Source organism: Bufo bufo, chromosome 1 (genome assembly GCF_905171765.1).
Source record: "Bufo bufo chromosome 1, aBufBuf1.1, whole genome shotgun sequence".
Taxonomy (NCBI): Eukaryota; Metazoa; Chordata; class Amphibia; order Anura; family Bufonidae; genus Bufo; species Bufo bufo.
The window spans coordinates 233,916,165-233,929,083 of NC_053389.1; the positions used below are offsets into that span (position 1 = coordinate 233,916,165).

Here is a 12,919-nt window from a genome sequence, read left to right on the forward strand (position 1 = left end):
GGCATGTACACAGTCAGTGTACATGCAAAATATGTTCTCACCCCCCAGCTATCTGCAGTCAGCTAGCAAGGAAGGAAGCCCCAGGGGTCTAGGCTTCAAGGAGGCCACAGGTGGATAAAGTCACACCTCAACCAGCCAGTTTGGAGGCAAGCTAATCTTGTAGGAAAACCCCCAGCAGGTGGTCTCAGCCCTTGCCCAGGATCAATGATACCTCCCAGACATGTTGGCAACTACATTTAATAAGGAATTATGCACCGTCCGTCCATCCCAGGCATAATTCTGTTATGTTTTTGCGATCCCAAGGCAAAGGCAAACATCCACGTAGTCCTGGCTTGAGGCTAGGATGCCCAGGAGGGGAGATATACATATCTCCCCACAGAAACCACATAGCGGCACCATGTTTGGACTCTACTTGTAGCTGGAACCCAGGCGGATCAATTGGGCCCGGAACAATCTTCCTGCGACATTCTAGTCTGGGGCTATGAGCCCTAAGGGGTTTTATGGGTCATTTGCTGCCAGCACCAGAGAAGGAGGGGTGGACCCTACCCATAGGCGGGGAGGAGAGCAGTCGGCTACAGGTCAAAAGCCCATGCAAGCCAGCGGGCGGTGTCTTTTTCTGAAAGGGGGTCACTTTGTGCAAATGTGTTTGTAGAGACCTGCAAACCGCTGACATCACCGCCCCCACGTGACTGCAGCCAAGGACTATTCCACCATCATAGAACTTTCAACTACCCGGTAACTGACTTTTTCTCTGCTTAACCCTGTTGTATCTATATCACCTGTATCTGTAACCTCAGACCACTAAATATATTCTCTTTGTATAGTGTTATATCTAGTGTGCCCTTAAGGCGATTAAATATATAATTTAATCTTGTGCAGTCATGTATCTCGATCACGAATCCCCACGTCCGTGTTTCGGCCTAGTTATAAGCTACCGCGGGTTGGTTTCTAACCGTATATAATCCCGTTAGCGGACCAGGCTTATATCAAACGAGAAGCTGGTGGCAGTATACCCGGGCTGAGAAGGCGCTGTCTCACGGCAGCAGTAAAAAGGCTCTCAGCTCGTTGCCTCTTTGTGCCCGCGTGGACAGGAGGTGTCTGTGTAAACTGTACCAACCAAGCTGACCTTACCTGCTCCTCTGGAGGGCGTAACGTCACGCTTTGGTAACAAGTGACCATACTGCGTCTCGCGAGCTCGACGTAGGTGACGTCAAGCAGGCAAGAGGCGTGGTATTCGTCACAGTAATGTTACCCCATGATGGTAAGCTATCTAGTCCTCTCAGAACAGGAAACAAAATAATTAAGAGACAGAACACAGAGATTTCACTTCTTAACCTTTATATATAAAACAGCAAAACTTTTCTTTCAAGTATTAAAAAATAAGTTAATTGACAAAAAAAACACAACAAAGAAATCAAAGTGATAACAGTGTCTGCGCAAATTCTCAGGGTGAGGCAACCACAACCAGTGACTGTGGTACGAAACAGCCTGATATCGCCCTACCGGGCACTGAGGCAGGGGGTCACCACCAACAAGTGACCATGTGCCCAGATGGGTTACTATCAGGATGGAGGACTTTGCACCCCCACTACAAGAAGCAGAAGAGACCATTGCAAATAGAACCCTCTGGTCGGTCAAGGGTTGTGCAGAGCAGCAGGTGTCATGGCTTCTGTATGTGTTATGACGACACACAACATACAGCAGGAAAACGTCAATATAAATCATCCATCAACCTTCCGTATAACCACCACAGAGTATAGAATGGAGCCGCAGGATTCTCAGACTCATAACATGATGGGCAAATCAAGACTTAGGGCTCATGCATACAACCGTTGGATGGTTTGCAGTCCGCAAAACATGGATACCGGCCGCATGCGTTCAGCATTTTGTAGAACGGAACAGCCAGCCCCTAAAAGAACAGTCCTACGACATGTTCTATTTTTTGGAATGGCCATGGGGACGAGGAATACAAAGTCATTTCCTTTTTTTGTGGCCCCATTGAAGTGAATGGTTCTGCATACAGGCTGCAAAAAAAAAATCCAACGGACCCTCAAAAAAAAAAACATACGTTTGTGTGCATGAGACGTTAAGTGCAAATTGCGGATCCACTCTTGAGCACACGGCGTGCTTGTATCTCTGTTGCAACGCATTTGCGCTGCAATGACATACCGTACAGCCCTACAGTCCACAGCGGTTCCTAATTGAACTAATGAGAACTGCACTGTATAGGACACCATCACATGCAGCAGATTTTGTTGCAGAAATTTACGAGACTGGAAATCAGTTCCACTCATCTGAACAGGGCCTGCAGAAATCCATGTGCTTCTTGCAAAAACAACCCAATCCAGATGAATAGAAGTGATTTTTTGCAACAAAATCTGCCATGTCTGTAGGCACTCTTAAGGTTAGGTTTACACAGAGTATTTTGTAAGCGGAAAAAAAACGGATGCAAAACTTGAATCAGATTTTTTTTTTTCCCATGCCATTTTGCTGTGCAGTTTTGGACAGAATTTTAATTTCTGGCCATTTTCTATGGAATTCTGGATGCAGATTTTACATCAAGAATGGACAGGGCACTATATTTTTTCCATGGAGTGGTTTTTAAAACCGCATGTAGAAAAAAAACAGCACCGTATGGTTTAGCATGCAGACACCCCATTGAAAGTAATGGGGAAGTTCTGCAAGCATTTGTGGAGCGAAATACACACCAAATCCCTGTCCGGAAAAACTCAGTGTGAACCTAGCCTAAGTCGGTCTGCACAGCCGTTAACAATACAGGCTAAACAGTATGGTCCTCAATAGATTAAATAGGACCAGCTGCAGCCCGTGCGGCCACACGGTACGCGACTGCACTGCGGCCACATAACGAACGCTCTGTGTGCTTGTATCCTAATACTCGGCTGAAGTGAGAACCTAGCTGGGTGAGGAGGACACTGCAGCAGGAAGAGGATTTGAGCCATTCCCATACAATGACCACCATCTTAGCAGTACTTAATGTCTGCAGAGTACTAGGAATCATATCCTCCATATAGAGTGCTCAATAATAATAGGGGTGATTTCTACAGTGCAGTGAATAGAATGACAGGACGAGTCAAGAAGCAGTCAACTTACTGTACACAGTGTCGTGTCGCACAACAAAAGTGCAACATCAAATCTGATCAGAGGCAGACTGGGCTTCGCCAGGCCCTCTAGGGCACTGGTAAGCCACACGCTCAGCTTAGCAGTAGAGCCTGGACACTTCTGTACTACAGATCTACAGCTAGGAAGGGCCCCCTTCCCCTCTGGGCCCCTGTGCAGCTGAACCAGCAACTGGCTGCACAGACGGTATTGTCCATCCCTGGTTTAGTGGTTTTTATTTCGGCCAACTGCTTGTGGACACTGGTGGGCCCCCTGAAATCTGTGGCTCTAAGCATTTGCTTGGTTTGCATGGTGGTAAAGTCCATTCCTGTATCTAAGAGCAACTCAGAGATACAGATCACCCAGACGACTCAAATCATTGATATGTATGGCCCTTTAGTTAGAGCGTTTTGTGGGTGCTCTATAGCTTTGTCTGAGTTCTTGGACGTCACAGATATTGTCTCATGAAATAGGATGACTTCTACGTTAACTCTTTAATGATGTGGTCTAATTTGAAACTGCCATAGCTTTACTTTTTGTGGACATAGTTGTACGAGGTCTTATTTTGGGGTACATACATCTTTTTGATCACTCTTTACACTGTTTTTAGTCAGTGGGAAACCAAACATTGGTTGTGGTGATTGTGGTGTTTTCTGTATGGGATTAGCTACTTCATAATTTTATACCTTTGGTCCTTACTGATGTGGCACTTCCAGATACAGTACAGACCAAAAGTTTGGACACACCTTCTCATTCAAAGAGTTTTCTTTATTTTCATGACTATGAAGGCATCAAAACTATGAATTAACACATGTGGAATTATATACATAACAAACAAGTGTGAAACAACTGAAAATATGTCATATTCTAGGTTCTTCAAAGTAGCCACCTTTTGCTTTGATTACTGCTTTGCACACTCTTGGCATTCTCTTGATGAGCTTCAAGAGGTAGTCCCCTGAAATGGTCTTCCAACAGTCTTGAAGGAGTTCCCAGAGATGCTTAGCACTTGTTGGCCCTTTTGCCTTCACTCTGCGGTCCAGCTCCCCCCCAAACCATCTTGATTGGGTTCAGGTCCAGTGACTGTGGAGGCCAGGTCATCTGGCGCAGCACCCCATCACTCTCCTTCATGGTTAAATAGCCCTTACTTTCAAAGTTTTCCCAATTTTTCGGCTGACTGACTGACCTTCATTTCTTAAAGTAATGATGGCCACTCGTTTTTCTTTACTTAGCTGCTTTTTTCTTGCCATAATACAAATTCTAACAGTCTATTCAGTAGGACTATCAGCTGTGTATCCACCTGACTTCTCCTCAATGCAACTGATGGTCCCCAACCCCATTTATAAGGCAAGAAATCCCACTTATTAAACCTGACAGGGCACACCTGTGAAGTGAAAACCATTTCAGGGGACTACCTCTTGAAGCTCATCAAGAGAATGCCAAGAGTGTGCAAAGCAGTAATCAAAGCAAAAGGTGGCTACTTTGAAGAACCTAGAATATGACATATTTTCAGTTGTTTCACACTTGATTGTTATGTATATAATTCCACATGTGTTAATTCATAGTTTTGATGCCTTCATAGTCATGAAAATAAAGAAAACTCTTTGAATGAGAAGGTGTGTCCAAACTTTTGGTCTGTACTGTATGTGCATTTTTTATCTTCTTTCCATAATAAAGTACTTTTATAAATATTTTTACAATTTTTGGGGATTTGATCATGCAATACTTCTGTATCGCAGTGGATTATGCCTCTGGCAAGGCTTAATAGGCGCAGATAAATGGCAGACCTAGGTAAGGTCCTGGCTGCGATGGCAAACCATCAGTGTTGTGACATGCAGATGCTGAGGACAGCACTGAATGTGACATCTAATGGGTTAATTGGTGGGATCAGAGTTCTCTCTGATCATGGCTGTTAGAGAAGGATGTCATCTATATGATACACCCAGAAACCCCAAGTGATAGCGTGGGCACAGCTACCATGCCGGCGCCATCACTGTGATGTACTATTACAGTGGCTCACTCATGAAATGCAGAGCTGCCACAAATTCATTGTATGTGGCAAGGTGGAAAGGGGTTAATGTCAGATCTCATTATTACCATTATGATATTACATATGATATAGGCTACATACGCCATCTTGAAACGATCCTTTAAATTTAATTGAAAGAAGGTGATGTTCCTGATTTCTGACTCGCCCTGTATATCTATATAGTTATTGTATTGTTTGAAAGCGTTGTGATGGCGTTCATTGCACCTGAAAACACGGAAACTACTAGTACATGGTACAATGGCAGCAGGTCACCTGGACATATGTCCGCAGCACAATTAATATTTGCTATGTAACATAAAATATATAGGTGTTGAGGCCTCAGAAAGGTGAAGACATTCAGTTGTATCATACAATGCAGCAGGCGTATCGGTAACTGTAGAAAAACAAAAAACAATATCCACTCCTTTAAGAACGAAACTGATTAGACCTGTGGCCTGTGATCTTCAGCCGTATTGCTCTTGGTTCCGAATATTTTTTTTTTACAGATTTAGACCAATAGGAAACCTTGATACTGTGATGTACAGAGGAACGACAATTATTATTGGATGAAATAGACTTGCATGTATAAAATAGATAGACAAAAAGCAGGCGTTGCCTGCAGCAACTAATTATATAAGCTTTCGTTTGCTGACCTGTACTTAAAGGGGTTGTTCAGCCAAGTAAAATGTTGTTTTAATGCATTTTAAATTGGTTAACTTACTAATATACTTTCAGTATGATAGCTGCCACAATGTGCCGGTACTGGCACAGGTCCAGCTGCATTTTGTGGTCGGTACCGACAGAGAAAGGGAACTCTTTCACCCACCTCTCTCAGTGTGACGCACTTGAAGTGGGCTAGTTGTGTGGTTCAGTGCAGAGTCCAAACCAACCCTCAAGGGCAGCTGGACAGTGGGGCACCAATCGTACTGACAATATATCAAATTTCAAACACATCAAACCTACTTTTTATCTGGCTGGACAACCCCTTTAAGAATAAGAAAACTTATTTTGCTGTGGGCAACTCTGTAGACATGAAACTTGCTGTAATGGGCATTAGAATCCCAAAATATTTTGAGGGGAATAAAAAAAAATAAAAAATCATCTTTGGAGGTTGAAATAATAAAGGAACATTTCTCACAGTCCAGGTATTACCCCCACATTTATCCCAACTACACAAATAAAAAATGGCTGGCTGCCCAGTGCGGCACTGTGATGGAAGAACGAAGAACCTTTAAGAGAACTCAAGTGGGTCTTGTGGAGTAGACTATCTTGATTTCGCCCTGCTCGCTTCTTCCAAGGTGAAAAGAAGACTATGATTAAAAACAGCGAAACATCCTATCTTCATTCACACATTGATACAATCGGTAATCTGTTTGTGAGAACAGAAGTACTTTGGGGAGAGGGTTTCAGTGCTGGCCCATTAAACGCCGTCATGGATGCATCATGTACTTGCTGACACCCACCTGTACTTAATCTCATAATAAAACACTAGAACACACAATGTTCCTTTAAAATCTTCTATGAAGAGGACGACTGAGCCAGAAAACATAACTGAGGAGCCACCTAGTGGCCAAATACCCCAACTGCAAGTGAACAATCACTTCTCCATTGTCCACTGTCTGGGACGAAAGTAACACGGAGTCCATGCTTGGCGCCACTGTAAACGGCAGCCTTTGTAAACCTGAATAGAAACTGCAGCTCTGAAATTCTTCTCAGTGGTGTACTGTATAGGAAATAAAAAGTCCCTCACAACGACGGGAAACTTTGCCTCCGTTATCTGCAGCAATGCACTCTAAAGTGCTGTGCAAGAGTTAATGGGTTCATGTAACATCTCCATGGGAAGGACCTCATCAAGGCAGCTCTGTGCTGACCCCCACGTTTAAGACATACCACCCCTCATAAAGGAGGGGGTCACCAACATCTCAGGAGGAAGAGGAACCTCAGGACCAGTTCATGTTGTAGCCTTTAGATAACATCACTTCCTCCAAGTCCTTGTCCTCCTCCTTCTCACGCAGCCTCTGCTCCTCCAGCAGTGCCACCAGCGCGTCTCGCTGCTCCACCACATCCAGCATCTCGTTCAGGATCCTTTTCTCCTCTGAGAGCTCCTGCTCGCTTTTCAGCTGGTCTGTGGGTAATAAACACAAAACATAACACCTTTCTGAGATGTGGCAAAATGCAATGATCGGTGAAGGTCTGGCTTACGGGTCCTTAGTATGGGCCAGGTTTGATCATCAATAATAACAACAACCTAAATTATAAGTAATATGGAGACCAAGCTATGTAAAGTCACCTGACTAGGGATCATTCTCTGCGGTACTGGGAAAGGTGAACTCTCAGCCAAATATAAGTCTGGGAGCTCTGACATGGTTCCCAGAATACTGTTTGTCTGGGGGTTGCCTCATTTACAAATTAGCAGCCGAGAACAAGCTTGCTTATATTGTACTGGACAGGGTTTGGATACCTGGGAAGATGATGAATCACAATGCTAAAGTAAAAATGTCACAAAGGGTGCTTCATAGAGCAGGATCACTGGGTTACAGTGGTGGAAAAGTACAAGCTCTATGCTCTCATCTGTGCTGGTTGAGCTAAACAGGCACAACCCTGGTGTTGTTCTTTAAGGTGGTGTGTCCACCAGCTGCTGCTGTCTCCAATACTGAGCAGATGAAGTATATCAGCAAAGAAATTGCGTTTCCGTTGTGCTTTCTAGAATGAGGACAAATAAGGCTCATGCACACAACTGTATGTAGTTTGCGGTCTTCCAAAAACGGTTCCGCAAAAGAATACGGATGACGTCAGTGTGCATTCCTTAATTTGCGGATGAATGGTCCCACATAGTTCCGCAAACAAAAAAACTGAACGGACACTGAAAGAAAATATGTTCCTGTGCATGAGCCCTAAGGTTTTTTTTTGCGAACCATATACAGAACCATTCCTTTCAATGGGTCGGCAAAAAAAAAAGGAAGTTACTCCGTGTGCATTCCGTTTCCGTATGTCCGTTCCACAAAAATATAGAACATTTCCTAGGATAGGACAGTCCTATTAGGGGCCAGCTGTTCTGTTCCGCAAAATACGGAATGCACACGGACGTCATCCGCAAAATACATACAGTTGTGTGCATGAGCCCTTAGAGTGAGAATATATAATCTGAATGGTCTTTATTTAGGCTATGCGTTTCAGTACTGGGCTAGTGCCTTCCTCAGGCCATAGGCATAATTATGGCCAGAGGAAGACACTAGCCCAGTAACGAAACTTGTAGACTAAATGAAGACAATTTGGATGATATATCCTCACCCTAAGGGCACATGCACACGACCGTATGCCCTCCGAGACAAACAGGCCGTGAGCAGGCCATATGTCCCGGAGCGGCATACATCGTGCGCGCACAGCATCATAGGTTACTATGATGCTGCGCGCATCAGGCCGCCCGCGGGACTCTTGTCCGGCACTCATAAGATCATATGAGTGCAAGACAATAGTCCCGCGGGCGGACCGATGCGTACAGCATCACAGTAACCTATGATGCTGTGCGCAGGATGTATGCCGCTCCGGGACATATGGCCCGCTCATGGACCGTATGTCTCGGAGGACATACGTTCGTGTGCATGAGCCTCAAGTGTCATCATTCCAGCAAGGATCCCTAAAATTTATTTTTTTCCTGAACTACTTCAGAAGAGTGCTCCCCACCTGTCTCCCCCTGGATTCAATCATCGTAGATTACATTACTGCAACGCTTGTGTCTTTCTACAGTGCCAAGGAACCTGACTAGACGTACAGTTGTGTTCAAAATAATAGCAGTGTGTTTAAAAAAGTGAATAAAGCTCAAAATTCTTCTAATAGCTTTTATTTCCATACACACAAATGCATTGGGAACACTACACATTCTATTCCAAATCAAAACATGAAGAAAAATATATAAAATTTGTGTTGTTCCTCTAAAAAGAAATTGAAGAAAAGTGAGTATTAGACTGTTCAAAAAAATAGTCGTGTTTGTATTCTTCTTTACAAACTCAAACATTCACTATATAAACTGAAAACTGTTTGAAGATTTTGCTTTCCTTTGAATCACTGAACTAATATTTAGTTGTATAACTGCTGTTTCTGAGAACTGCTGTACATCTGTGTTGCATGGAGTCAACCAACTTCTGGCACCTGTGAACAGGTATTCCAGCCCAGGATGATTGGACTACATTCCACAGTTCTTCTCTATTTCTTGGTTTTTCCTCAGAAACTGCATTTTTTGTGTCACCCCACAAGTTTTCTATTGGATTAAGATCCGGGGATTGGGCTGGCCACTCCATAACGTCAATCTTGTTGGTCTGGAACCAAGATATTGCACGTTTACTGGTGTGTTTGGGGTCGTTGTCTTGTTGGAACACCCATTTCAAGGGGATTTCCTCTTCAGCATAAGGCAGCATGACCTCTTCAAGTATTCTGATGTATTCATCTGATCCATGATCCCTGGTATGCGATAAATAGGCCCAACACCGTAGTATGAGAAACATCACCATATCATGATGCTTGCGCCACCATGCTTCACTGTCTTCACAGTGTACTGTGGCTTAAATGCAGTGTTTGACAAACTGTCTCCGGCCACTAGACCCAAAAAGAACAATCTTACTTTCAGCAGTCCACAAAATGTTGCGCCATTTCTCTTTAGGCCAGTCAATGTGCTGTTTGGCAAATTGTAACCTCTTCAGCATGTATTTTTTTCAACAGTGGGACTCTGCGGGGGCTTCTTGCAGATAGCTTGGCTTCACATAGGAGTCTTCTAATTGTAACAGTACTCACAGAGTCCTTGCCATTTTGGCTATTCTTCTATCCATTTGAATGGTAGTTTTTCGCTTTCTTCCACGTCTTTCAGGTTTTGATTGCTATTTTAAGCATTTGCGATCATTTTAGCTGAGCAGCCTATTATTTTCTGCACTTCTTTATACGTTTTCCCCTCTCCAATCAACTTTTTAATCAAAGTACGCTGTTCTTCTGAACAATGTCTGGAACAAACCATTTTCCTCAGAATTTCAGAGAGAAATGCTCTATAATCGGCATGTACAACATTTGCTGCCTTCCTTCCTTAAATAAGGGCAATAATTGTCACCGGTTTTTCAAAGAATGAATGACCTCACTCATTGAACTCCACACGGCTATTATTTTGAACATGCCCCTTTCAATTAGTGATTCAATTACACATAATCATCAGCATGCATGTCATGACTGTTGGGTCTGTTGGATTTCTATTACTTTACTACACCTGCTAGTAAATTATTTGCCATGTAGAAATAGAATTTCTACCAAAAACAGTGATTGATCAGGTTAGTGATGTCTGACTGCTATTATTTTGAACACAACTGTATATAGCTAGGTGGCAGTGTGGAAACTTGGGAAGATGAGTATTTTCAGGGTATTCATTTCAGGGGCAGAATGCGTGGGACCATTTTTAGGGGCCATAGGAAGTAGTGGTTTAGGTGACACTATGTGGAACAATTTTTTTCAGGGGGCACTGTGCATGGCTGTATTATATTCAGAAGCACAATGCTGGTCAGTATTTGGAGCTAGTACAGAGGGTCAGGATCTCATGTAAAATTAAGGAGTCAAAAATGGCGGGCAGCAAACTCTGGTAGTCTGGGCTTGAATGGAGAAGATGAAAAAAAGAGAATAATTCCAATTAGAGAAGATGTCACCTGTAAGTCACTGAATATAAAAATAATGTGAAAAAAATAAATAAAATAATAATAATAAAACATGTAAGGCCTCTTTCACACTTGCGTTGTTGGGATCCGGCGTGCACTTCCGTTGCCAGAGGTGCCCGCCGGATCCGGAAAAACGCAAGTGTACTGAAAGCATTTGAAGACGGAGCCGTCTTCAAAATGCTTTCAGTGTTACTATGGCACCCAGGACGCTATTAAAGTCCTGGTTGCCATAGTAGGAGCGGGGAGCGGTATACTTACAGTCCGTGCGGCTCCCGGGGCGCTCCAGAATGATGTCAGAGCGCCCCATGCGCATGGATGACGTGATCCATGTTATCACGTGATCCATGTGCATGGGGCGCCCTGACGTCACTCTGAAGCGCCCCGGGAGCCGCACGGACGGTAAGTATGCTGCTCCCCCGCTCCCCACTACACTTTACCATGGCTGCCAGGACTTTAGCGTCCCGGCAGCCATGGTAACCACTCTGAAAAAGCTAAATGTCGGGTCCGGCAATGCGCCGAAACGACGTTTAGCTTAAGGCCGGATCCGGATCAATGTCTTTCAATGGGCATTAATTCCGGATCCGGCCTTGCGGCAAGTCTTCAGGATTTTTGGCCGGAGCAAAAAGCGCAGCATGCTGCGGTATTTTCTCCAGCCAAAAAACGTTCCGTTCCGGAACTGAAGACATCCTGATGCATCCTGAACGGATTTCTCTCCATTCAGAATGCATTAGGATAAAACTGATCAGGATTCTTCCGGCATAGAGCCCCGACGACGGAACTCTATGCCGGAAGACAAGAGCGCAAGTGTGAAAGAGCCCTAACAAATGTATACTATTTGATTGTATTACACTTATGGTATCTATATGTGGCACATAACACTTTGTAGTAGTTGCTTCAGAATGCCGTAAATAAGCCAGAACGCTGCATGGACCCATGTGGTGAATAAAGAGAAGTCTGTTTGCTGTTGCCTTTTTCATATTTCTTGATAAGTTATGTAGTCTCGCGGAAGGTCTGCGGTGAGATGATGTCTGGCATCCTTCTAGTTTGTGAAACAACCCTCGGCACATCCTTATCATTGTTCATTCTGGGAGCTATAGTTTCACATTGTACAAACTTCTCTAGCTGGCCTAACCTGAATTGGTTTATTTGATTATCGGAGTAGGGTCACCAACTCACCCTCCACTGCCATTCTCTCCCGCAGCTCCTGCTGTAGTCGACTCTGCCTATCCTCTAGCTCCAGCTCCCGGGCGCTGAGAAGACAAAAGGAGTCAGAAATGTAGACCCATATCAATCTACTATAGGACTTTGATCTATCAGAACTTCACACGGTATCACACATGACTGGAGTAGATACACAGCTTAAAGGGTATTAGGCTGGATGCATTAGCGATGTGCTAATGTCAGCTGAACATAACTATATTAGTGCCATTTCACTGCCTACCGCCGTTATTGAGAAAAACAAACTTTTATAATATGCTAATTAGCCTCTAGGAGCAGGGGTGGGGGCGTGGCCCCTGCTCCTAGAGGCTCCGTTCTCCCACCTCTGGCCACGCCCTGATACACTAGCGTTGGTCTCCTACCTCCGGCCCTGTCTGCAGTGTACATCTCATGCCTGCGCCGTCCCGTTCAGTATACTGCGCAGTGAGTGAAGGGCGCTTGCCAGCTTCCTCACTACTCCTGCGCCGAATACTGAACGGTGCGAGATCTACCCAGCACACAGGGCCGGCAGGGGGAGGTGAACGCTGCCTGGCCCTGTCAATCTAGTGTAGCAGGGCGTGGCCAGAGGTGGGAGAACGGAGCCTCTCAGCTGACATTAGCAGATTGCTAATGTCAGCCAGCTTAATACCAATTTTTCAGGTGACAGAAACCCTTTAACAGACCGTATCACTAAAAACAGGATCCGAAACAGCTCAGCGGATGGTATCACACAACAAACTTAGATACAACACTGCCATCTGATAACTTACAATATCATCAATTCAGACTCGTATCGGACCAGCGCATTCTTCTCCTGCACTAGACGGAACCACTCCTGCATTAGTTTTGGGTCATCTTTCTTGCCCATTCCTGTAATAAACAAAAAATGTTA

General features: G+C 44.3%; 1 protein-coding gene across 16 annotated transcripts in view; it reads right to left on the minus strand.

The window, feature by feature from the left end:
- Window positions 1-4,765: 4,765 nt before the first annotated feature.
- MICAL3 (microtubule associated monooxygenase, calponin and LIM domain containing 3) overlaps window positions 4,766-12,919 on the minus strand; it is a 117,436-nt gene continuing 109,282 nt past the window's right edge. For all 16 annotated transcript variants that reach the window (XM_040436928.1, XM_040436901.1, XM_040436933.1 and 13 more), the window contains 3 exons: window positions 12,798-12,897; window positions 12,007-12,080; window positions 4,766-7,268 (listed from right to left, as the gene is read on the minus strand). In XM_040436928.1, the coding sequence (XP_040292862.1) occupies window positions 7,084-7,268; window positions 12,007-12,080; window positions 12,798-12,897 (359 nt within the window). In that variant the 3' untranslated portion in view covers window positions 4,766-7,083. The remainder of the gene's footprint in view (window positions 7,269-12,006; window positions 12,081-12,797; window positions 12,898-12,919) is intronic.